Genomic DNA, 27640 nt, shown 5'->3' with positions numbered 1-27640 from the left:
GATGCTCTCAGCTGAATGTGTCCCAGTTTGTCTTTTAACATATGTCCCTAATTCTCTAACATATGATACTCAGTATTATTCAGCAATAAAAATATGAAGTATTTATATATGCTACAACATGGATGAACCTTGAAACCATCATTCTAAGTGAAGAAGTAAGTCACAAAAGACCACATTATATATATTTCCTTTTATATTAAATGTCCAGAATGGGCAAATCTACACAGACACAGAGAAGATTAGTGATTGCTTAGGACTAAGAGGTGAGGGGCTGGAAAGATTGGGGGAAAATGGCTATGAGATATGAGTCTCTTTGGGGTGATGAAAATGTTCTAGAATTGATTGTCATGATGGTTGTACAACTCTGTAAATATACTAAAGGTCATTGAATTATACATTTTAATTGAATGAATTATATCTCAATATAGTCATTAAAAATATGGACAGAAGAGAATTAAACAGTAATTTGAAGTAGATTACTTTAATTTCTGGATTTCAATTTCACTATCTATAAAATAGATGAGTGGATAATATCTGCTCCACTTTCTTGACAGGGTTGTTGAATCACATTTACAACATCATAATTATGTAAATTATTAATTTGAGTGACTCTTACCACCTCATAATTGGGTTACTAACAGAATCCACTTGCTGGTAACTCATTTGTTTTGTTGGGTAAGATATATATTTTAAACACTTGTTACTTTGCTCAAGAGAATGCAAGGATCATTTAGTACCCATTGTATAAAGTGCCACCTTTGTCCTACATTTTCTATCATTCTTCACAAACTACATTTCAATTACAAAACAATTGTTTTCTCTAGCATGGACTTTTCATAGGAACCCTTGTAGTTGTGGGTTGTTTTTTTCTTTTTTTTTTCTCAAACAAAATATACCCTGTTATGGACTGCATATTTGTGTACCCCGCCAAATTCATATGTAGCCCTAACCCTAATATGATGGTATTTGGAGGTGGTGACTTTGAGAGGTAATTAGGTTTGGTTGAGGTCATGAAGGTGGGTCCCCCATCATGGAATCAGTGTCCTTATAATACGAGGATGAGAGACTAGGCAGAGCTCTTTCTCTCCACATGTTAAGGAACAACAAGAAAATGGCCATCTTCAAGCCAGGTAGTCCTTACTCGGGAACTGAATGCGGTAGTACTTTGACTTGGGACTTCCTAGCCTTCAGAACTGTGAGAAATACATTCCTGTTGTTTAAGCATACAATCTACAGCAGTGCGAGCTGATACATACACCTTGAAACTCCCCACCAATCCCCAGTCATGACTTACTTCAAAAGTTTTTTTTAAAACTTTCTTCTCTTGGAATTTCCCCACATACTGATCACACCATTACTCTGCATCCTTTCAGAAATTTAGCTTCATATAAAGCTAATTTTTATTTCCTATTTACTAATGTATTATACTTTCACTCCTCATCTACTTGACAAGCTTTTCAAATGAAAGAAGGGTAGTGTGTGATACCCTCTGTCCTCCAAAACTCATGTTTTGTAAACATTTCCACCAGCACTCAGTCAGGACTACTTTCTTCCTCTTTTCCAGCAATTGTGGGTCCCACACTCTACATAGCCTGAAGCTCATAGGAAAAACTCACAAAAACAGGTAATTCAAAATGGTTAATACACAAACACAATGTTGCAAGTTCACTTTATCAATTTTAATATAGAGCTTCTGATGAATACCAGCATTTCCAGTTCCAAGAAATGCAAAGAGAGTAGAAGGTGATTGTGTACTATTTAAAGCTTGCTTCTTTCTGTTGTTAGGATACCAAAGGGCAACAGGCGTGGTTTAAGTGACCCACATCAGCTCAGCTTTACCTTCATGGGAAAACTCAAACTGAGTTTTTATAGTTTTTAGAAAATAAGATGTCCAGATTTAAACCAAAGAGCAATTTCCTAATTTTTAATACATCAAATAAAATGTTTTTCTTTACTACCAGCTCCATCTTCTACAATCATTTCCTGTGATGACTTGTACAGGACAGGTGTAGCGCAACTGACAGGCAGAGACCAGACCTTAAATGCTCATCCATTTGCCGTTGGGTGAAATGCCTCTGCAGCCCCCAGAGCTTATCTCCACCAGATCATTTAGAGCTAGAAGGATGGAGGATAGTGTGGTCAACTGCATCTCATTTTACGGGCACAAAAGCTAAGGTCTGAAAAAATGAATGACATGCTCAGTGGCCTATGTTTTACTAATATGGTCATAAATACTGGATCAAAACTTGGCTTGGAAGTGTACATGCTGCCCCAGAGGAGGACACTTTTGGTGTGGAGATTTGTTTCTGAGGGTGTTTTAGTCCTGGTGTCATTTTAAAATACACTCTCTGAGTCTTTGTCTCACATATTCTTAGGTTATGAGAAAATCCCTCAAAATGTTATCTAATTATGAAAAGAAACGTGAGGATGGAAGGAGGGTAGCGTACACGGAAGTAAAGAAAAACGGAGGGAAGGAAGGAAGGGAGGAAGGAAGGAGGGAGGGAAGGAAGGAAGGACGGAATTTGACCTATCCCCCTCTCCAGACCTTTCTGTTTCCCACTATTCCTATCTTTGCTTTGGACACGGTTCCATTCTTCTCAGCACTCTCTTATTTCCCACAGTCCCAAAGGCCAGTGGAGAAGCGTTCGACATTTCGAAAACCTTTGCGTGGCTGCCGGAGCGGAGCTGGGCATGCTCAAACGCCCAGGACTGGCTCTTTTCCGCTCCCAACTTTGGCAACTCTCCCTCCTGCACCCCAAAGGGAAAGGGGCAAGCAGGTCCCGACAGATCCCTGGGTGTGAGTAAACGGGAGAAAATTATCCTATTCTCGCGGAGGGAGCCAAGAAGTGGAGCTCACTGGGCAGTTTGGTGCTCATGAGGGCGCTGCCAAAGGCTGCGCAGGGGTGGCGGGCCCTCCAGGGGGTGTCTGGCCCTCGCAGGCTGCGCTGCTCAGTGGTCAGCGGCAGTGCGGGTGCGCGCCCGCTGAGGGGGAGCTGTCCGAGGGCACGTGCGCGCGGGGCGCGCTCTGGGAGTGGTCCCGCGGCGGAGGGCGGGGCAGGCAGAGGCGGGGCAGGCAGAGGCGGGGCTGCAGTGGCGCGGACGCAGAGCTCCGTCGGGCTTCTTGAAGCTGCTGCGCGGCCACGGTGGGAAGGTGGCAGTGGCAGTACCCAGAGCCTCCAAACCTAAGACTTCTGGGAGCCCGGGAACCTCAGGAGCGGAGCCCGGCCGTAGGGAAGAAACACACAGTGCCGCTCGCTCTTTCGATTTTCTCTCTCTGTTTAGGAAGTGGGTGGGGGTGGTGTGGCCAGATTAGCGAGGTATTCGAAAGCCCGTGTCCAGGGAGGAAATTCACCTGTTTCAAGACTGCGCGTCGGACTTGTAGGGAGCGGCGGCTAGCTCTCGCTCCTGGCACAATGGGCTGTACGCTGAGCGCCGAGGACAAGGCGGCGGTGGAGCGGAGTAAGATGATAGACCGGAACCTCCGCGAGGATGGCGAGAAGGCGGCGCGGGAGGTCAAGCTGCTACTACTCGGTGAGGGGGCCGAGCTGGACGCTGGGGCGGGCGGGGGCGCCCCAGGAGCCTGGGATCGGGCCGCTGTACTGGGCGCGGTGGTCGCAGCGGGCCCCTCGGCGTTGGGAAACCTGAAGGGGACATGCAAAGACTCTGAGGATATGTCCTGTAGCGTCCGGATGATTTTGGGGCGAGAGCTTGTATGGTGCTGTGCAGAGCCAAGGCGGTGCCCCTCTCCCTGTTCCTCTCCCTCCCCTCCCCCAATGGGTGAGCACTTGCTGGCGATGGGGCGGGAGCTTCACTCGTTCCTAGGTGTGGACCCTCGCGGGGAGCCGAGGAGCGGATCGAAAGTAACCCCTTTTCTTTGAAGTTAGCTCAGCTTTATAAAGATGAAAGGGAATTCACGACAAGAAAATAAAAGCGCCCCCTCTCCCGAAATCCTTCCTACAAGGTGTCGGTGTTGCGGTTGTGGTTTTCCCATTCCAAGAGTGTCACGTTTTCTGAAATTCGTGCACCATTTTGGGGCCTCCATAGGATTGAAATGTGTCTTTGTAAACTTCCTTTGGCGACTCAGTAAGTTTTAGAGGAGCACTGATTGTATTTACTTGATTACATTTGCTTAAGGAAGTAGGCTACGGTGGGTGCTTGATGTTTATTACTTTGGGGAAATGGACATCTCCAAAGTTGGGTGTAACACTTGCTCCAGTACGATACTCGAGTGGTGAAAACCCATATGAAGGTAGGAAAGGGTCTCGCTGGGCAACTGGATGCTCTCCCCTCTCTCTGCCTGAGTTTCTGATGAATGAGATTTGCCAGTTACAACGCCAAAGATCTTGTTTGTTCTTAGTATTGTTTTTGTGGCGAAACGCTGTGTGGAGGACTTTTCCGGTGGTTTCAAGGGAGATAACATTAAAAGAGTAAGCTAGGGTTTTGACTGAGGAATACGTTAGGAAAATATTCACAGCACAAGGGTTGTAGATATCCGAGTTAAGGTTTTCTTTTGTTTGCTTGTTTCCCCCCACAAACCCAGTAGGTATTTAGGTAGATGCAAGATTTCCTGGAATCATTTGCACTCCCAGAGATTGCTTTTATTTTTTATAAGTCATAATAAAAAAGAAATAGTGCACAAACCTGTTTAGAAAGCTTCTATTTCATTGGTTTGATGACTGCAGGAAAAATGGTGGGTTTTTTTCTCCATTACTTGTAGTCTTGGAAGCAGCAAACTTGGCATGACTAAAAGTAATAATGATCTGAGTCATTTAGCAAGCAAGCTGTGAAATAACTTTGCATTTTAAAGACCTGGGTGTCTGTCTTTACTCTCGCCCCCAATGTAAGCCTTTGTCAGTTAATACTGTTTACCAAAGTTTTTACATTAACGAGAAATACTATATTTTGCCAGGGTCACTGTATTTTTAATGCATTGAGCATAGAAAAGAAACATGTTGGTATGGTACATGTAGGTGCTCCTTTTATGAATTAAAGGTACTTGAGTCAAAAATGAAGCAAAAGGATTAAAAAGTTCTTTTCCTGCATTTCTGCACTCCAGCTCTGATAATATTGTTTCAGTGTACTGTAGTGTGACTTAGTTTGAGCCAGCTGTCCACCATGTTTAAAGTAGTTGAAAGTGAGTCCTCAAATGTTTTATGCTTTACTAAGATGTCTGTTAGAGAGAGATGACTCGGACAAAGGTCCAAGGACTTGGTTTTTGCTCGCATTCAGAAGAGATCAGCGTTTCTTAACCTTAGCACTATGGGCATTTTTTGCAGGATAATTCTTTGTTTTGCAGGCTGTCTTGTGCTTTGTAGTTGGTGTAGCAGTATCTTTGGCCTCCAGCCCATTAGATGCCAACATCATCCCCCTCAACCTGTGACCCTCAGCATGTCTGCAGATGTCCCCAAAATGTACCCTGTGAGCAAAAGTTAACCTCGGGGAGAGAACCACTGTTCTAGATTAACAATTAAATATAGTTGAATGTGTAATGTAAAACAAAAAGTTGCATCTCTACAACATTTATAGTGAGAATTATGAGAAAGGTGTGGTAGAGTCATATTTAGAAGAAATTATGGAATTTTCATTTCTCCATATCAATAATGTTAGAAAGATTTCAAAATGGTTTTCAAAAATCTTTAGTAACTGAATTCCTTCAGCTGTCATTTCTAGCTTTAATCTTTTGCTTTTCCCTACATCTCTCTATAGAAATTGTCTTGTTGGCCCAGCACCACCCCTCCCTCCCACCCTCCTTCCTTCCTTCTCTTACTCCTACTCTACTCTTTTTGCCCAGAATTCCAATACTCTGTTTCCTATAAACGGAATGATGGCTTACTTATTTTATAAATCTTAATTCTTGGAATGTTTGAAAACATTTTTCCCCCTAGTTTGACCTTTGGTTCTTTTATGGATGTTTAAAGTGTTTAAGTAGCTCAGTGAAATCATTCCCTATAAAGCAGAGCAGGTGAATCAACTAGAGATATAAAATGGTTTCTAGGTAACTTATAACCAATGTCAATTTCACTTACATTAGGTCTTTTTTCTCTTCAGTTATTTTGTTTTTCTCATCAAATGAATTTTTTAAAGCTTAAGGCAGAAAGCCTCCAAAGTACACTTAAAACAATGTATTAAATAGTTATATCGAATACTTTCTTAAGACCTCTGTTGTGTTTTTAGATATCTGGGTTGAGAGATTCAGGTATGAGATGCACAATATTAGTAAGAAGATTTTGGTACTGTTTATTATAATTTTTTAAAAAACCAGAGGTATTTCACTATTCTTATTAGGAGCAATGAATTAGGCCTTAATAAAGAGAGGACCTAGTCTAATCATTGACCTAAAGGAAATTAGGTCAGGGTTTGGCTGTTTCAGATTTTCAGGTTTAGTTTGCAGACTTTAGTATTAGAATAACATTCTTAAACAGAGAAAGTTACTTTAATAAGGACAGTTTTATTTCTATTATATATGGCTAATTTTCTCAAATAAACTTTTGTTATATCTTTGAGGATGTTAAGCATTTATCATGCTTCTAAGGACAGTATTAGTAGGCCTAGACTGTTATTTCAGTGAGGCTGTATTGCACATATGGATACTTATTAAATATTAGTATATAATTTTTAAAGATATAAGGGATTAGAGTAAAATTTTCATGAATTAATTATTCATAAGTCATTTCACTCTAAAGCTTTGAGTTTTTATTTTCATTCACTGCACCACTCATACAAAACCCTCCAAAAACAAACAAATACATCCCAAATAAAAATTCACACCCATATTTTCCTTCTTTAGCTTGGCTTAATTAAATATTATAGGTGGAGGGAAAATATGAGGGATTAGATTTCTTCTGCTTGGTGAGTATTTTTCCATTGCTACCATCAACCAGCTGTTTGAGAAGCTACAACATTAATCCTTTTTTGCTCCCTTTAAATTTGCCCTATGACTTCCTTAGTTGAGAAATTCTGGTATTGCAGAACTTTTGGATTTTTCATTACTTTAGCTATTTCTTTAGAATTGGCTCAGCACTTAGATGTCAGAAAGCTTGTTACCTTGAATAAATGGACCTGGTATTTCAGCATGGGTTTTGTGCTTCTTGCTCACTTACCTGTCTTGTATTAGCAACTAGCAATTACTTTGACAGAAGCAATGGGCAGTTTTAAAATGTTTTAATAGGGTTTATTTTTCTGTAGGCTTTCCTGCTTCTGGTCTTCTCTTATAGCTCTTCTTCTTGCCATTAGGTACCATGCGAATTCCTTGCTCAGGAATCTTTGTTGACTTCTCTGTTGCCTGTAGAATAAAATCTTTCTTCTAGGCCTGGCTTCCCTCTGTCCTTGTACATTTTTCCTCAGGGCATTCTCTCGCTCCAAACAGGAATGGTTGTCATATGATAAAGCATATTTTCACTCTGGTTCCTAGTGTTGGTTAGCATTATGCCCTGCTTATTTCCCCAGCTAGTGTGAGTACTTTAGGGGCAGAATCTTAGTAATAAATCATCCTGCGTTCCTAACGACCCATTTATTTTGTCATATGCATAATTATTTCTTAATTGTTTAGGATCATATCTTGTGTGGGATTAGGATTTACCTGCAATATACACTTCATACTTATCTATTGTCAGTGTCCATGAGAATAAATAGCCATACAGACAAACAATGTAAACAAAAAAGGAGTAGTGATGATTTGTGAACAAAATAAGCACATGGTATCTAAAAGCAAATTGTTTGATTTTAGAATTTTTATTCATGGTTATAAGATATTTAACAGTCATTACATTATTTAATAACTTAGATAAATTAAAGAAACGACAGTGAATTTTTTTTTTTTTTTTTTTTGGAGGAGGTTTTACTTTGTTGCCATTGGAGTGTTATTCCTTAAAAACATTTTTTGTTATGATAAATCTCATTTTCTAATTTTTATATTTTGGCCTCTTTTAAACATAAATAAAGAGCATGAGTTTTATTGAATTTGTCAGTGATAGGAAATATAATGCTTATTTTATAGATTTTAGTGGAAGAGATTAGGAAATATGATGCCTATTTTATAGTATTTAGTGGGAGGTATTACTTAAACCTGAAGAAGATTGCTATAATTTTTTAAAGAAAAATTGAATATTCAATCAAAATCTTGATTTTTATTTTATTATACATCTCACTACTTTGGAAAATTCAAGATACCACAGGTTCACATACGAGGACCTGAATGTATTTGTCACATTTCTAGGTCACATATTTCTTGATCACAAGTTCTGGAATGCAGTTACTCAATGTGTAACTTCCCAGAGTGTAACACTGGTGAAGCTCAGATTCCAGATGGCATTTGAGCTGTACGAAGGAAGGTGAATTGTATTTAATCTTGTAGTGCTTAGGCTGCTTTCTGTCATAACATGTTACATACTAATTAAAAACCTTAGCAGAAATAGGGCAAAAATAATTTTTAAAAAAATGAGTGTCCAGGATCATAAACTTAGTGGTTTAAAATAACATTAGATGTATTTTTATTATATTTCTGGAGGCCAGAAGTTCAAAATCTGTTTCACAGGGTTAAAATCAAGATGTCAGCAGGGTTTATTTTCTTCTTGAGGTCCTAGAGGAGAATCCATTCCTTTGCCTTTGCCAGCCTCTAACTGGAGGCTACCAGCTTTCATTGGCTCATGGGACCTTTCTCCATCTTCAAGGCCAGCAGTAGCTGATGGAGTCTTTTTCATGTAGCATCACTCTTCCGCCTTCCTCATTCACTTATAAGGACCTGTGATTACATTGGGCGCACCCAGGTAATCCAGTATAACAATCTCGTCTCATGATCTTTATCTCTAATCACATCTGCAAAGTCCCTTTCGCCATGTAGGGCAACAGGTTCTAGAGAGTGGCACATGGACGTCTTTGGGGGCTGTTATTCTGCCTACCACAGTCTGCCCTTCTAGATCCCAAAGATTGTCTGTCCTGCATGTAAAATGCATTTATCCTGTCTCAACATCTCCATAAATCTCAGTCCATGACAGCATGATGTTAATGTCCAAAATCTCATCCAGATCTCATGATCTTACTCAGGTATGGTTGAGATTCTGGGTATAATCCATACTGGGACAAAATTTCTTTTTATTGGTGACCCTATGAAACTAGAAAACACATTATCTGCTTCTAGAATATAATGGTGGGACAGGTAGAGGACATCAGTGTAGACATTCCAGTTCAAAAGGTGGGAAAGTGGAAGGAAAAAGGAGTCGTCAGGCCTAGGAATAATCCTCAGTGACTGTCTGCTCCACTTTCTGGGCACTGGACTCTACCCTAGGAGTCTTTCTTTCTTTTTAATGAAAGGTAGCACTTGTTTGCAGCTGAGTCATTTTATCAGCCTGTTTCTTGACTGTAGGATTATGGTGACCTGACAGCATTGTTTCATTTTGTTCTCTCTTAATTAATCTTTTTCTCTCACATTTTAGTATAACCAGCAAGAAAAACACAGGTTGCACCTTCTACAATTTGCCAGGAAATCTCTTCATTTAGATATTCAGGTTCATACCTTAGAAGTTCTCCACATAACTGCAGGACATAATTCACTTAAGATTGCTTCCACTGTTTATAATTAACATCTTTCCTCTAGTTTCTAATCACATGTTCCTCTTTTCCATCCAAATCCTCACTAGTAGCACATTTCAAGTTCACGCACCTATCCACTGCCTATCTGTTCATGACAATTGAGGCGTTTTCTAAGATTAAATATGTTTTCTCTACCATGTTCCTCACTTCCTTTGGAGCTCTCGCCAAGACAGATGTTAACATCTGTATCTCTAAGAGTATGTCAAGGCACCCTAGGGTTTTTCTGTCATGCTCCTCAGCATTTTTTAAGCCTCTGCCCATTGCCTAACTCCAAAGTCATTTTCACAGTTTATGTTTGCTGCAGCAGTACAGCACTTCCAGATATGCTTACTGATATCTCATATATAACTTCAGAGAACGGATGAATGTAATTTTATATTCTTCAATCCTTTGTAATTTGTGTGACTGTCATAGTAAGAGCAAAATTACCAGTTTCTGGTGCTTTATATTGAACCCATGATGTTGCACTTTAGACGTAGTGTGAAAGAATGAAACTTTCCTTGGTTTGCTTCCTCTTAAATGAAGTTTTTCTGGACCATCCAGTCTAAATTAGTCTTCCTTTTTTCCCTTCATAATTACACCATTTTGAAATCATCTTGTGTGTTTACATTTTTATTGTCTATTGCTCTATGGGATTGGTGCCTTAAGAACATAGATCTGTCCAACTTGTTTATCACCTAATAGTCCTTTCATAAATGATTGAATATTAATTTTGACTAGTAGTTCTTTAAAGGGGAAATTTTTGTGGCTTGGGTAATTTTAGTGAATTTTGGCCCAATATCTTCCCATTTATCTCTCTTATATCTTGCTGGTTATAGTAACCAGAGCCTACAACATTACTCCTATCACAGTTCTAATAAATGAAATTAATTTGGAAGGCCAAATCCTTATGGCATGATCAGAAAAATATGGTGACTCTTGGTAAATTAAATAGTAGAGTGAAAATGTGATTTTTATATATGAATATCCTGACACATTGTTTTCAACAGGATTGTTGCATTGCTCCTTCACATGTTATTTGACTGCTTTCTTAAAATGCATACAATGAGGCATTAAATACATTCTCACAGTCATATCTGTCACACAGGATGATGTGAGTAACTCTGGATTTTGGGAGATAGCAGGGTGCTTTGAAGCTTACTTACCACAGTCTGTTCTTTATGTCTTGCTTGTTCATATGTGGTAATAGTTACCATTGGTGGCATTTGTAAAGGGTGTTTTATGTCCTTGGTGTCAGGTTATACCTTAGTTTTACTAGATCCTTAAGAGAATTCACTATCTACTAGGGAAATAAAATATATACATGAAAATAATTATAATGGCAAATAGGAAGGAAATGGTATTACAATGGATAATAAGGAGGTGAGTTTTAAGATTGAGGACTTAACTGTTGACCTTGTGGGATGAAGGTGGAGGTAGCAGTCCTCTCAGAAATTTCTGTGGTTATAAATCTGTCATTTCCTTCATATATTTCTGAGCTTGTTTTTCGATCCTGATTGACCGTAAACTCTGCATCGCATGGTAACTTACAGTTCAGGAGTTATACGTGCTACCTGTGAATTTAGCTTTCTTACATTCTCTACATATAAGGAATTTTATTCCTCCAAGATGTATTTAGCTTTGCAAGGAGACCCTCCAGAGAGGGAAAGGCAGTTGACCCAGAACTCGGGCAGCAAAATGTTTTCCTTGAGACTTTAGACAAGTTATCCCAGTTCTTTAAGCTTCAGTTTTCTTTTCTATAAATGTCAGATAATAAATGTGCCTACCTCATAGGGCTAGGGGACAAAGTAAGCTAGTCCATGTAACATACTTAGAAACAGAACATGGCACATAAGTTCTTACTAAATACAAGCTGTTATTATAAATACTTTAGAGACTCTTTGGGGTCAGCCCTCCCTCTCTGTCTCCTTGCAGTTTGATCCATTTATGGTCATAGACATCCTTTTTTTGGCTCTTCTTAGCAAACAGTGTGTTACATAGCAGAGACTTAAATAAATAAAAATCAATTTAATACTAGTTTCTAATACTACCACAGCTTCCTTATGGGACTTGGATTTCTGTTAGCAGTCTCCTCACTGGGATTAGATCGGGTAAATATCTGTGTTATGTTACAAATCCTATACAGAGTGAATTTTAAGTAACTGCAGAACTTTACAGATGATGTAAAAGTGATTCTCTATTTTATTACCCATTTTTAAATATATGCAATAATTGTATGCAAACTCCTTTTTGTGTGAAAATACAATAAAGCTGTTAGTGTAAATTATGAAATTATGAAACAGTATTTGAGTTAATTCAAATGAATGTGTCATTTCTCAGGGGAATTTGTGATTATTTTCTACAAATTTTAAAACTGTTTTGAAATTCCCTGTACTGATGACATAGAGATTCTTAATAAAACTCTAAAATTACCATGAATTTACTTTTAAAAGAGAAACAACATCTCTTGAGAAGTGGTTCGTAATCTTTACAACTAAGGATTGAATCTGTGGTAGTATTTATGACTTTTAATAATGTTTCAAAGGAGTCCCTTAAGACTTAGCCTTGAATTATCTAGACTTCCTTCTGTTTACCTTGCCTTTCTAAGGAACATTTCAGGATTTTTTTTCAGTAATTTACTTACCTAATCTACATATTTTTTCTTGCTTTGGGCAGATGCCTTTTATTTTACAGTCTTTCATGGTATTTAAGAGGCATGGAACCTGTAAGTAAAAACCACACTTAAGATCAACATAATATAACAGGAGTTAGAAGAAAACCGCCTTCTTATTGGTAGTTCTAAAGTGATCTAATTTCAAGAATTACATTTATTTATATATAATTTAAAATTGATCCACTCCGTTTTTACAAACTGAACACATCAATGCCATCAGCAACCAGATCAGGAAATGTATGCAAGGGACCTGTTGTGATGGTAAAAAGTCTTCTTAATGCTGGTCAGTGAAGTTGTCAGAACTGACGAGATTGCGCTCCCCTAACTCAAGGCCAACACTGCACTTGTTCCACTCATTCATCCTGCCTTGCCTCCAGGACCTTTCTATCCATGCTGATTCTCTCTGCCATCTTCTCACTTCTTTAAAGATTCCCATGTCTTGATTCATAAACGTTCTCACATCATGCCCAGCATTAAAAATAGTAAAATCCAGGCAACACTGTCGATACCCTCTTTAAATGTGGTCTGTACTTAGGATGAGAGGTACGTGGGAGGTATGGGTGAGTGGGTGGTGGGGATGGTCTCTCAGCACTGCTCTGGACGCTCTCATTGACTTCCATTGTGCCCTTGTCCCTGTGGCCAGCGTGTTTCTTGTCTGCTGGCATCCACAGCTTAAGTGTAAATATCCTTCTTGGTCCATTGTGTCTCATTTTGGTCATAGGGAGGATCATATCTTCTACTGCTTGACCCTCCTTTATCTCTCCTGGATGCCGTTCACCTCCCAATTTCCCAGGCAGCCTTTTGCTGCAGAGCTGGTATGGGTAGCCAGGCTCTCAGCTACCTTGAATGTTCTGCCTTTTCTGGTCACCTTCAGCATGTGGAAAAGTATATGTTGCATCTGTTCTGCAGTGGTGCCATGGTGCTGGGGAGAGATGGGCTCACTCTTTCCTCTCCCTCCCTTCTCCACCAGGAGATGTCTAGATGTGTTGCTGCCAAGGTAACTTTCTTCTCCAAAGATCCCAAATAGCCCCCTGCCACACGTCTTTAGCAATCTCTTCATCTTCTTTGATATACCATTTGCCTCTGAAACATTGGCACAAGGCGGAGAGGAGAGTGTGAGTCCATGCCTCCCTTATCTTCATGTGCCTTCTGCAGTTTCTAGCAGGAAACTGATTATCCTGTGGCTCCCAGGTTTAGAGCTCCACCATGGGATGCCTGAAAAGTAAGCCACTTATTGTGCTCATCCATTTCTATCTGGATGGCACTAATGCACCGAGTCTGCCTCTTCTTCCATTATTCATGTTAATGCAAAAGATAAAAACACAATAATTTTCAGACTTTTCCTTGCATTACATTCTCTGTTGTCTTTACATTCCTGCTCTGAAGTTAGGCTTTTCTCACAATTGTCTTTAGTGTATCTTCTTGATGTTTCATGTGTGCTATCTTACTTTCCTAAAGCAGCTCTTCCTAAATTTTAGAATGCATAGAAATAAGTCGGGATCTTTTCAAATGCAGATGCTCATTCTGTAGGTCTGGGCGGGGCCTAAGGTTGCATGTCTCAAAGCTCTCAGGAGATGTCTTTGCTGACAATCCACAGTCCAGTCCATACTTTGAGAAGTCTAATCTTGGACTCCTAAAGATCTTCCTGGATCTTGTTCATTTATCCATTTCATGAGCATCTTTCAAGAACTGTCCATCTTTGTTACATTCATGGAGCCTCCCACAACCTTATCCATAAAGTATTTAAAAGTGTCTTGCAGAGAGTAAGTACTCATTATATTTTATACATTTGCATTTATGTACACACATGTATAATACTTACCACTCTTATTATTTAATAGTTAAACTTCTGTGTTAATCTGGAGCCTTGTTTTATAGTGCATTTTGAGAAAAACAATTTGATATTATCTTGCATGGAAACATGTGCTTCCTGGAGAGAGATCAAAAACTATAATTGGTGATAATGAATCTTCTGTGTGTTTAGCAAGAATTTTTTAAGTGAATTTCTTCTTTTGATGGCATGATTATTAAGGTTATGTTGAATATGACCTTATTATGACCGTTTTCCTCTGGTAATGTTCATGATGAAATTCCTTTGTCAGAAGTAAATAAAAAGTGATTGCAAACTCTGAGAAAGTTTATAGTTATTGGACTTGAAATAATTGATCATACTATTTTTATATAACCTCAGTTCTAATCTATATGCACATATAACAGAATTTCCATTGCCTTTAAAGCAATTTCTGATCTTAGGAACCTATCCTTCACATTAATTGTTACTGACAAGTGCCTTATCTTGTGATTAAATATAGCATAAATGTTCCATAACTTCCGCTTTCATTGTACTATCATTTGCCGCTTGGATTTACTTTAAGTTAGTTATGACATCTGGTTCTTATGAAACATGTGTAAGTTCATTCAACAACTATTTGTAGAATGCCAGTCCTATGGTCTGCATTATCTAGGTATCTGGGAATGGAACAATCTTAGGGAAGCTGATATTAATTAAAGTAGAAAAGATGTTCTTTAAGCATGTAACCATTAAATAAAAACAATATGGTTATTTTGGCTTGTTTAGTTATAAGTTTAAGTATAAAAATGGATTCTGGGTTTCTTCTCTCTCCCGTTTGTCTTAGTATGCCTTTGTAGTAGATCATTTTAACTTTGTTTTGAATGATTGCATTTTATACATCAGGTTGAATTTTATTGCTTTTTGCCAAAAGCTATTTAAAACCTTTCAGGGCAAAGAAAAAGTAATGAGCTGCACAGTAATTTATACTGTGCACATGGTGATGCTTAGTATTTCAGAACTAATATTCTGAAAACTTATCAACCAAAAAATGTGGTCCATTGTAGTTTTAGCAGTCACATCTGAAATAACTTAGGCTCTAATATAAAAGTAACTAGTATAAAACAGTGATTCTGAAAATTATGAAACTCTTTAACAGATTTTAATAGTAGTTACCTTTAGAGAATTAGTAAGACTTATGCTTTATAATTCATCGACTTGTGTAGATTTTGGACGATATATTTAAGTGTATGTGGAAGTTTTTGTTTATCTGTGAGTAAATGTTATTAAAAAAAAAACAAAAAGAAAACATCAGAGAATTTAAGTATTAGAATAAGTCTGTCAGATGAGCAACTTGTTTTTTTCTGAATAGAGGTAGAAAATGCCATGAGAAATTTTTACGATGGATCCATATACATACGGGAATAAGTTGAGAGTTGGCCTTTAATATTTTTACAGTTATGTAGTAGTACAGAATTTATTTGTCATAATGGTATGTCTGGATTTCTGGAAGATAAGATTAGGTATTTAGATTTATGATAGCTTTCATTAATAAATAATGTGTGGGTAAGTTTGCAACCAAGATCCCCAGCTTATTTGATAGAACATTTTGTGTAAAATAGAGGTGTAACTTACTTGTCATTTTTTTCCTGTATATGTTGTCTGTGACTGAGGAAAGGTTGGTTTTTAATAATGCGTATCTCATTCACATTTGTTGCATTTTCAAGGTTTAGTTTACTATAAGTATCAAAAACTTGATATGCTTGTGCCCTAAATTGAAGCATTCAATCAGAGCATTTGTTATTATAGTAATCTTCTGAATATATTTATTCTACTCACAATCATTTGTAATATAGATCCAAGATTGTTTCATACTTTAATGCAATCTACTGTTATAGCTTAAGAATAGAAACTTAATAAAGACATATTTTGCAACTTTCTTGGGCATAAAATATTCACAATTGTTTTTCTTTTATTGGTTACTCTGTTTCTCTAATTTTATATTAATTTTTTTATCTATTCTGTTATAAAAGTAAATTGGCCTCTGTGCTGATAGATATGGTAAATAATGCTAAGTACATGAAGAGCACTTGTGCTTTTAGGGGCGAGCTCTTTCTGTACTAGGAAGGGATACTCCCCAAGCTAGCTCTAGCCAGGTGGGCATTATTACAGAGACAGCTAGAGGAAACCTGAGGCAGACACTGAAGCTGTTGGGTCAAGAACCAAGACTTGGAGCTGCATGTTACCGCTGCAGTGATTACATCCAGCCGTCATGAGATTTAAGCTCAGTTCACACTGCTCACTGCTTCAAATGCTTTAATTAGTTTTCCAAAATCAGACAAATTTGATCTGCCCATCTCACTTTTGCCCAAGGCTATAGAATCCTAGTGCTTCTGCAGGTGAAGACCTGGCTGTCTTTTGCTGCCTTTTGATCAGGTACGCGCTCCTGTCTGGTTCCAGTAGCTGTGATGGGAGAGTAGTGCAGGGTCACTGAGCTGGCTCCTCAGAAAAACCAGAGAAGGGACTGTGAGACTGTTAAAAAAACAAAAAACAAACAAACAAACAAAATATGTTCTAAATCCTTTATATATCTGGTTTCAGAAAATGGTGTATTTATTGCCTTTTAAACAACAAAGAAATAGCTTTTTATTAAACTATTCCATCAATGATGACATATTTATGTTCATTGTCTCGTCTTTTGGGTCGTTCAGTCTTGAGACTGATAGACAAAATATTACTAACATCTCAATGTGACAGGTATCTTTAGTTATGCAGCGTTATTTTATTATAGGAACAAAATATAGAATTTGCTCTCTTTTGTTTTAGTATTTAATTTTCTAATATTGATTCTCTAGTTATAAATTGTGTGTACTTTGGACATTTGAGAAAATAAATCTTTTAAGTTTTTTTTCTCTATGCATTTTGAATAGTTGACATGATACTGTCTATGTATGTAACTGTACTTTTTTTGGCTTAAATGTTTAGCTATCATTAAACATTTTCTGTAAATTTCAAATTTAGTGGCTACATAATAATCCACTTTATCGATCTGCCATTATTTAATCACACCAATGTTGAAAATTGAGATTTTTCCAGTTTTATAATTGATATAATGCTGTGATGGTCATATTTTATGTATATCTTACTGTTTGTATTCCATTATTTCCTTAAATTCCTGGGGTAAAGGTTTGAAATGTTTTAAGGCTTATGGTGTGTACAGGTTGATTGCTTTCCCCAGATGTTAATGCTAAATCTCAGTGATAATGTTAAGTTAAATATGCAGGTTGCAGAATGATAATGCTCTGTGACACATTCATATAAAATTAACAAAAGTCTTCAAAACTATACCAGATGTTTATAGGTCCAAATATACGTAGCAAAAGTAGAAAGAAGTGTGTGGGGAGGATAAATTTTCAATTCAAAGTGCTGATTATTTCTGAGAAGGGAGACAAGTGGATGAGGGAGAGAGGTATCAGGGTGCTTAACACCAGATGTTTATTCTCTTTTTTCTAGATATTTTTGTATGACTGAAATATTTCATAAGTAAACAGAAGTTTTGTTATTATAGGCTAATTCATGTCAATTTAGGGTTCTTTGCTGTGCTTTCACATCTGGTTATTTCCCAAGCCTTGTCCATCACGCCCTTTCTTCAGTTGTCACGCAGTCACGTCTCTTGCAGTGACCTCCTACCTGGTCTGCCTACCTACACACTTTCTGCTCTTCATTCTAAATTAATCTTCTGAATGACAGCTTTGATCTTATCAGTAACTGCTCAGAAATCTCCAGTAGTTCCCATTTTTACAGAGTATCACCCTGTATGGTATTCAAGAGCCTCTGTGGTTTGGCTTTCACCCTGCCTTTCCATAGTTTCCATGGTACCCCTGCTCATGCCATTTCTCTTTCCAGGAATACGCTTCCATTCTCATCTGTTTTCAGTCCTGCCCTTGGTAAGTTCATGAGGAACAGTTTTTATCATAATTGAATAATACTTGGATCCTTAATAAAGAGGAAACAGTTTTTGTAGAGTCTTAGTATCGATTTAAATAAATATATTGCAGTATCGCTTAAATATATACAATTATGCAAACACTGATTAGGTGTAAAAATCATGTTTCTTACTCCCAAGCAACCACAAAGCCAAAAAAATTGCAAACTGTACAGTTCTCACTAGCATAACTTGTTCTGTGGTGATTGTAATATGAGTCAGGTATGGACGGCTTCTACATCTGGCATGCCTATAGTACCAAATGTCAGAGCTGCCTCAAGTCTCTCCTCCGTTTGCGCTAATTGAGTTATTGCAAAACCCTCATTCCTGTGGTTCCCGCCTTCATTGGAATAAATGTGTCATTGAGGCGTCATTTGTGATATGATGAGTTATAAGGCTCAATAATGTTCCCACCAAGTAGCCTAATTTTATATGTGGAAAAAATGCAGGTATCATTCAGTGCATATTAGCTACTCTCTGCTATGGGCTGTGTCAAGTGTGTGGATCCAGCATGCATCAGACATGGATCCTGCCTTCCCTCAAGAAGTTTAGTGGCAAAATAAAGCAAAAGGAAACATCATTTATGGGAAAGATAAATGCTGGGGGTGGAATTTGAACTTACATAGGGAGGCAGTTTAAAGTTTAGAGCTGTTAAATATTTGGCCCTTTGGCTCTTCATGAGCACAAGCAAGAATATTAGGTTGGTCTGTTTATTTTGAGTTGATTTCTCTACTTTTATATTTATGTTCTTCTTTCTCCTTTTATTACCTCTCCCATTTCTTTTTTGTGGGCTCTATGTCCTTGGAACTAAGGTAGGCAATATTAATCTCATGTTACCAAGTAGAAAATAATACATGATTTGCCCAAGGATATACAACTAATAAATGGCTTGATCTTTTATAACTCCTCATCTAAGTCCAGGCTCTTAACTCTCTCGGTATACTGCCTGTCAATACTTCCTCATGCTTGGATCTAAAGTGAGCATCTATCCTTATGTTATTTCATGTAGCGTTTGTATTTATGAAATTAAAGGGTATTTTTCCCTGTTGGGAGTACATATACGTCACCAGTTCCTGAAATAAGATTTAACAATTTAACTAAACTAACTTATTCTCAAAACTGAATGATTATTCCCTGACCTGTGTGGTTCAGTTGGTTGGGTGTTGTCCCACAAAGTGAAGGGTCAGCAGTTTGATTCCCGGTGAGGGCATGTGCCTGGGTTGCAGGTTCCATCTGCGCATGTGAGAGGCAACTGATTGATGTTTCTCACATTGATGTTTCTCTCCCTCCCTTCCCCTCTTTCTAAAGATAAATAAGTAAAATCTTAGAAATAAACCTGAGTAATGCTGTCAATGAAATAAGGAGCAAATCTACTACTCTAGCCTGTGGATGTAAAACTTACTTAAAGTGTCAAAAGTGGGAATGAAGAGGACCAACGTTTTGTGTTTGGCATGTTGATTTTAAGCTGGTTGCTAAGAAACTAAAACTTGGTAGAGAACCTATGATTGTCCCCATTTCTTCTTAAGAGATGTAGTTGGAAAAATTTGGTTTAGGAAGAGAGATTCAATATAATTACCTTAGCTTTAGACATTAAGAGCATGTTGATCCTCTTAGTTTACCCCCTGTGGCCTAATGGTTTTGGGTTGCCTAACAGATCAACCTGCCATGTATGCTGCACTTTTCCTAATTTACCTACAATCACCCACGTCACCTCTAAAATCAAAGCATCTGGTAAACAGTAGACATTCAGTAAATATTGATTGAATAAATTAATTAAGAATTATATCTCATATTGAAAATATTAATAAAAGTAACAAAACACCAATGTTAACTGATATACATAATAAGGTATTTTAACTGGATTTTTAAGGGGAAACAAAAGCCATACATATATGTTAAAATAGTGTTAGTATTTTTTTTTAAATTGAGTAAGAAGAGCCAACTTCAGGTTATATAACCTGGGATTAGTAGAGATTCATTCTCATCTCATATCTTCTGTATCTAGGGCTGAAGTATTTCACATGAAAAAAGAAATTTATTATGTAAAAACCTCATGTAATTAAGTACCCTGAATCTTTGAAGAAAGAGTTAATTATACTTACTAAACCATATTTACCAAAGGAAAAAAATGTGGACTGTTATATTTTGGAAAGCCTTTTTTCTACATCAATGACTTTCTCATTGGACAAGGTAATTAAAATAATAACTTTTCAATAATATGTCACAATGTAAAAATATTCTTGTCATTGACAAGCTGGCTGGCCCTGCATGATGATGACACACTGGCCCTACGTGATAAAGAGGGCAGATTAATCAAGTTTGTCATGTCTAATGTACTCTTCAATAAAAATTAAAATACTCATTTTAACTTTGAATTTATTTTTTTTCTTTGTTATGTACATAATACATGGTTTTACAACCATGGTTTAAAGTTTTGGTTATAAAATGTGTATCTTAACAATTGGTAAGTTGTAGTTAATGCTTATATTTTTCTAATAACTTTCTAAATGTATTAGAACACTGATGTTTAATTATTGAATTGGAATTGAAACCTTTCCATTTCTCCATGCTAAGTAAGACTATGTTGGGGGTTATTTTGCTTTGATACTGTACAAGAAAAACAGTGAGATGATTACAAACCAAGTCAGAGGTGCTTGGGATAGGGTGTTTGTTCCATTTAAAATGCTGAAATATTGTGAACTATACAAAGAAGTGTTTCTAGCCAGTTTACTTTGAGGGATCATATTAATTAATGTTCTTAACATTCTGAAATAGGGCCCTAGATATATTACTCCAGAAACCATCAAAAGGAGATATATCCTTTGTGTCTTGGCCAGGTAAGAGAGGAAAAGAATTTTAGTGAACTGAAAGTAATACATTTCTTTCTTGCATTTAGAAGATTGTCTAGCTTCCTTAATCTTTTGTGACTTCTATTTTGTTTCCTTTAGTATAATTGCTAGAAATATTTCAGGTAGTCAGCTTACATTAGTCTATGGAAATAAGGTTTATATACTTACTAGACTGATATTTTTAGGAAAGAAATTAGAGGGGCCCATCTTTAATTGTTATTTTTATAGTTACAGTTTGAGTTCTGGATTGTGGATGTTTTGTTAAGGGTGTATTTTTAAGCCTGTGTGCAATTATGGTGAATTTTGTATTTGGTACAGAAAGCTGGTACTGAACTCAGTGCACAGGGACTTTGAAATAAGCCCTAGTCGTCCCCAGACCTTTGGGACTTTGCCTTGGAAAGAATGGCAGGGATAGGGTGACAGAACCTGGTTCTGTGACTTCTTGTGTATACATTAATTCCAGGCTGGAGTTATTTTGGTCTTTTGTTTTTTATATGGATATTTAAATAGACAACCTTCTACCATAATTTATTTTCTTTACTGGAGTGACTTTATTTAGGTTCTTGGTTGACAAATAACACAGCTCAAATATTAAATCACTTTTAGGTTTTTGCTTGCTTTATTTATAGGTAAAGCAAATAATGGCTACATTTACATTTAAGAGAAAACAATAACTACTATCTCTTGAAAATGGTATTTTCTCCAAGTTGTAAGGATTTAGATTTCAGTGATTGTAATGAGAGCATTTGGCCTTAGGAGTAGCTTTCTGAGCTGTGCTCCATAATTGTATGTGGAGGGGGTCTAATTATGACAGACATGGATTTACAATTTATTAGGTTACAGATAAAAAAATTTAAAGTAGGTTATTTTTTAATAAAATACAGTTTTATCTTCAGTGAGAAATAATCACTGTAGCAAAAATTTCTTTTACATGTTATAGAAACAATAAAATAATAAGTTGGTTATTCTTGATTTTATTTTTCCCTTAAATTCATTTTTAAGTGGATTGTCTGTAAATGTTGTATTTCTAATTAAAGCATGGAGAATTTTCAAAATTATTGACTCTCTAAGTGGGATTATGCAACTTTTGAATTACTAAACTTTTCTTGGTAAAAGGAGAAGGTCAATGCTTTTAATAGAGTCTCCTTACATGAATAAAGACAGGCCATTTAGAGTTGATATTAATCAAACACATGAATTCTTTTGGGTTTTTGGCTATTTTAATTATAATTAAGTTTTTTAAAAGGAAGCAAACTTTTCTTTGATAGCATTATTAATTTCAGATAATTTCTAATTCTGTATTTCTGTCAGACAATACGTGTATAAAATATAAGAATGATTTTTTTTAAGCCAGGTTTGTAAAGCTTTAGTGATTTCAGTTATGGTTTTAAGTGTGTTATTTTTATTCTGAAATCAAATGATTTCATTATACTTAAACAAAACTCCTATGTGCTTACTTTCTTTAAATATATTTTATGTAGTCTGGCTTTCAAGACTTTGCTCTCTTAATCATTAAAGTGTCAAAGTCAGTGAGTAGGCTGGTGTCTTTATTATTAAAGATCAGTGATTATAGTTGAGATTTTGAAATTTCAAGTGACAGTGGCATTCAGAAAGAATGATAACAGAGCTATGCAGGTCGATGTTTAAGAAAAAAATTTAGTGTGTCACCGAACAGACTATTAGAAAGCGAATGTATACATGAGCAGTCAGGTCTGACTGTCTTCCTGTTGACGTTAAAAAGAAAGAGCTGCTGGAGCAGGCCTTTGTTGTGGAGGATGCCATATTCGTTTCCGTGATTCTCCCAAACACTTTACCCCTTGTCTTGAGTAAATATGTTGTATTCAGTAAGCTCTTACTGTGTGTTTATCATCTACCGTGCATCCCGTTGGAAGAAGTGAAAGAAAACAAGGAAAGAGAAGATTCTTGTACCCTAGATATAGTGGTGAGTGACAGATTTAAGGTATCCTTCTGTAAGGGGAAACAAACCCCCAAGTATGTAAGTACACTTATTCTAAAGGAGGACTTTTGAGTACTGAAATGAAATCATGTTTTATTTTTCCTATTTCTAAAACTCTTAGCAAGGCGTTTGAATGCTTAATCAGTATGCTAATATTTGAAAACATTTCTAGATTTTTAATTACATTTTTCTTTACCAAAGAATGTGCTTTTTAAATAAAGTCACAGTGCAAATGAGAAGACACTTATTTTCTCAGTATGCATCAAGCTACTCTTGCCAGCCTTGTTAATCCATCTCTTTCAGATTCCTCCCAGTCCATCCTGGGATTCGTCAGGGAGAATCTCTTAGCTGTCTTTGCCCCCTCCCTCCACCCTTGCTGTGGCTCACAGTGGTGATGTCTTCCAAAGCTGTTGAGGGCATAAGTGGCCTAACTGATGCCACTACTCACTGCCCACCCCTGATACGTTGGGTTGTTGGTGCACAGACTTGAGTTTGCTGTTTCTGTCTCATGGCCCCACAAAGTCTCCTGTGCCATGTGTTTTCACATTCCCCCAGAGACTTTGGTGAAATAGTTCTTTTTAGGTTTTATTTGCTTGTTTATTGCAGTGCCCTTGTGCCCTATTTTGGCACAAGTCCAGATGGGTTGGCTGAGTGGCACCATGCTAACTAACAACCACAGCTCTGAGGCTAGTCCTTTGTTTTTGAGCCAGACTGTGTGGATTGATTCTTCCTCACCCTCCTATTTCCTTTGAAATATTGTCTCCAAATGCCTACAAAAGCCTAACTTATAAATGATCACAGCTCAAGTTCAAGCAATAACACTCAGTGGGTGGCCCATAGAAGACACTTGAGACATTTCTATTTACTGTCTTCTTTTTCACCTAACTGTTAATATTTTGAAAATGCTTTGTTTCCTATTCGGATGGCCAAGAATCTTCAGTTGTGGTTACCTCTAGGTAGGTTTTCTCTGTTTCACTTTTCTATGCTACAAAATTTTGGTCTTCCAGCAGACAGAATTCAGTTTGAATTTCACTTCAACACTTCAGCTAGTGGGATGACCATGGCACATTTCTAAATTTCTGGGGAATTGAATCTCCTCATCGGTGAAATTGGCAGAAAACGTGTCTCATAGAGATTGTTGTGAGGATTAGATAGGTGTCAAGTGCTGGGCACAGACTAGATGCTCATTACATGGTAGCTAATGTTGGCCTCCCTAGGTTGGTTAGATCACTCATTAACTGTGAGTACATAAATGAGTCCCTTCTATTACTTGACTTCACAGATCCGTGCTTAGAGGCAGCTCTGTTGCAGATCATTTTCCTGCAGCCTTCCTGGTAGATGATTGCTTCTCTTTTAAAGGATCCCACCAATACCTCACAAGTGACTTTTATCAATTATAGGTAGCCCTCTTTTAGATTAGCTTACTGCAGACCATTTTTTTAAATGTTGGGGGGGACACATTAGAACTGTTTGCACCCAGTGTGAGCATGTGACAGTCAGCAACTTGTAGATTAGAAACACAACAGTGCACAGAGCCCAACCTTTCGGTGGGTCTCCTGACCTCAGTTTGATTATTAGGAAAAGTGAGAGGAATGAACTAGGTAATCTTTTAAGAATTTTTCAGGTTAAAAAAGTCTTACTCTGTAAGACCAGGTTTGTGCTCAACTTTGTGTTTTAGACAGGTGGTTTGCATATAAGTAGGATTTATTCTGCTCTCTCTATCATGGAATAAATAAGTGTCCAGGAGAAAGTACAGTGTTTGGAAATTGATCAGACAGCTTCCAGCCCCTTTTGGTTGTGGGCCTCAAAGATTTTCATTACTGTTTAAAAATAAATACTTGTGATACCCGTTTGTAAATCATGGTTTTAAGTTATCTGCCAATGTTTTATCTGGAGTGATTTTACCAGTTAATATTTTTAAGAAGAATAATATTACCTCGAATCGTTATAGTGCATTACATTTTTAAAAGCAATGTGAAAAATCTGATAAAAATGATATCTTTGTAAAACAATTTGACTATTTCTTAAGGATATATATTTTTATATATTTTCCATTTATTAATACAATTTTTCAGAACAAATATTTTGATAGCTAACATACTAGTTGATCTCATGTAGTATATCTTGCAAACAGTTTTCTCCAGAATACTGAATTTCCATAAATCAAGTGAAATGTCTCCCCAGTTAATTACAGTGAAGAAGTGCTGAGTTAAAGTTGAAAGATTTTTTAATGTAGGGCACTTCTGAATCTCTAATATGCTAATGTGCATTGTGTAACCTCAAAAAGAAAGTATAGTACACACCTTATTATACTGTGTAGCCTGGTATTCAGAGAACACCTATTGGAATTCTTCAAAATATTAGTATTCCAAGGATACAGTTTGCAAGAACTTCATTCATATGTGGTATTTTGCAATTTATAAAGTATTGTTGCATTAGTACTTCATTTGATTCTCATAACCTTGTTAGGCATTGTTTTACTGGTCAGGTACATGAGAGGTGGGAAGAAACTGTGTCTACATTATGAAGGCACACTAGTTGGAGATTAGTTTATGGTGAGAAGGAAAATAGATCTCTTTTTTTTCATGCTTTATAATCCACTCTGCCAGTCTCTGTCTATTAATTGTTGGACTTGGGCTGTTTGTATTTAATGTAATTATTGATATATTATGACTTAAGCCTGCACTTCATGTTTTTTAATTTAGTCTTCATTGCATGTTTTTACATTTCCTTTTAGTCCCTTATATCCCTTTTCCCCAGCAGTCACCACACTGATGTCCATGTCCATGAGTCCTTTTTCCTTTTTGCTCAGTCCCTCCACCCCCTAACCTCCAAGAAATTAGATCTTAAATCAGCAACAGTATGTTTTAAGAAGTATTTGAGAAGTTAGTTGAGTACAGCTTGATGATAAAAGAGAAAATTTTTAGAAGACATTGATTTAGAGAATGAGAGTTTAAGAATGTCAGCTGTTTACTAGTGAAATTTTCCACTCCTTAATTATGTTTGTGCCAGCGAGAAAGAATTTCTTTAAATGTCATATGTTTTTAAGAGTCATTATGGTTGTGCAGTATAAATTCTCTGGTTCTCATTAAATTTAAAAATACAAGTTAATCTATAATGTTACTATTTGTTAAGGCAGTTTATGTTTGTTTCTAAAATGCGAATTCTGCAATCCAAAATACTCTGAATCATAGACTGATAGGAAGTTGAGTCTAAAGAGACTTTTTATGTCCCTTAGCCCACCCTCATTTTCAGAAAGCTGAAATGACCCCTGCCACATTCCTACTGGATCACAGAATTGTATAGCATGGTTGAAAGTCACTGGAAAGGAGCCTAATTGTTTTATTTATTAACAGATACTTGTACAGTGCTTACTATTTGCCAGGCACTGTCCTAAGGGATCTGTAAGTATCTTATTTTGTTAATAGTTGCTGAGGGTCTGCTAATGTGCCAGGTTATTTGCCTGGTTCTTTAAAAAATTTAATTAAATTCTACAGCAACTCATTGAGGAAGTTTTTGTATTATTATACCCATTTTATATATGGGAAACTTACTTTTCGTATGTGACTCAAACTGAGGGTATACGCCTGTGTGCTCAGGATAGTACAATAGACAGCAGGAAAAGAACTACATCTTCCAAAGTAGGTGATGCACAAGCAAAATGAGCAGAATTCTCTTCTCTTCAGTTTCATGTTTTCAAAGAGGTTTTCCTCTTGGAGCTATCATTTTAGTAGCAGTAGGAAATCTCTCCACCTAGAAAGAAATTCTTCTTGGGTTGAATGAATACTTTTAACAGCTCCTAGAGCTTGAGGGAGAAATGTTTAAGATACCTGGTAGAAATAATAAATGGTCCTTATTCAGCTACATCCTAGGATTTAGTGTGGCTGAGCATGGTTGATAGTTTTTGCGACATCATGTGGGAGGAGAATGGAAGAGAGCCAGGTGAGGTTCAGGGAAGGAAGATGGATGCATGAGGGTAATACTGTTCGTTTCTGGTCTGTATGGTGTGATATAAGACTTATTCCTTGTCTTCCCACAAAACCTTTGTTACACTTAAAACAATAATTTGTGAAGCTGGGTTTATTTTAAGTATTGTGGCCAAGTACTGACTATAGCTTCAAGGGAGACTCATAGCTGACTTACTGAGACTACCCAAGGGAGGCTGTAACAGCTTGATTGTATTTGTCTCTGTGGTCCTTGTATTTATTTCCCTCTGGCTGTTTATGTGTCTGTTTTTTTTTTTTTTTTTTTTTTTTTTTTTAATAGAGCATCTGAAAGGGTTTTAGATATTTGAAATACAGAATGGTCATTACCCTACAATTCTTCATTCTTTAATTTAACTTCAATGATGTTAGTTCTGCAATTACCTTTAACACATTACTCCCAGATGCCTTAGCATGCTAGTATCCCTTTTGGGGGGAGGGTGGCAATACCTATTTACAAAACCCAGATATATTTGCACAATACCCAGTGGCTTGAGCTCTACATGTCCTCAGTATTAAGATCTGTTTAGGGTAAATTCTCCATCATTCTGTTTTATGTTTTTTAAATTCTATTCCACTGAAATTCATTATGTAACTGCTTAGGGCAAATCAGTAACACATAATTGAGAAATTGGATATTTCGAGTCTAAGTTCTCTATCTTTCATCTATTTTAACATATGTAAAGATAATTTGTTCTTGTCCATTATTACTGAGTTTTGAAATATTTAGAAATAGTGGTTTTTCTTCTGTCGTTTTGCCCACCTCGTGATTGCAGTATGCATTTTGTAGCACATTATTCACACAATGATAGTAATTCATCAATAGATACCAGATA

At 36.9% G+C, this 27640-nt stretch overlaps 1 protein-coding gene across 1 annotated transcript in view; it reads left to right on the top strand.

Annotated features, from left to right (window-relative positions):
• Positions 1 to 3216: 3216 nt before the first annotated feature.
• The window catches only part of GNAI1 (G protein subunit alpha i1), an 84268-nt gene continuing 59844 nt past the window's right edge, over positions 3217 to 27640 (top strand). The window contains exon 1 of the mRNA XM_090287298.1: positions 3217 to 3531. Within this exon, the coding sequence (XP_090143424.1) occupies positions 3414 to 3531 (118 nt within the window). The 5' untranslated portion in view covers positions 3217 to 3413. The remainder of the gene's footprint in view (positions 3532 to 27640) is intronic.

The sequence above is a fragment of the Furipterus horrens genome, unplaced genomic scaffold, assembly GCF_987537825.1.
Source record: "Furipterus horrens unplaced genomic scaffold, mFurHor1.1.pri manual_scaffold_9, whole genome shotgun sequence".
Taxonomy (NCBI): Eukaryota; Metazoa; Chordata; class Mammalia; order Chiroptera; family Furipteridae; genus Furipterus; species Furipterus horrens.
This window is presented reverse-complemented; position numbering and strand designations above follow the sequence as displayed.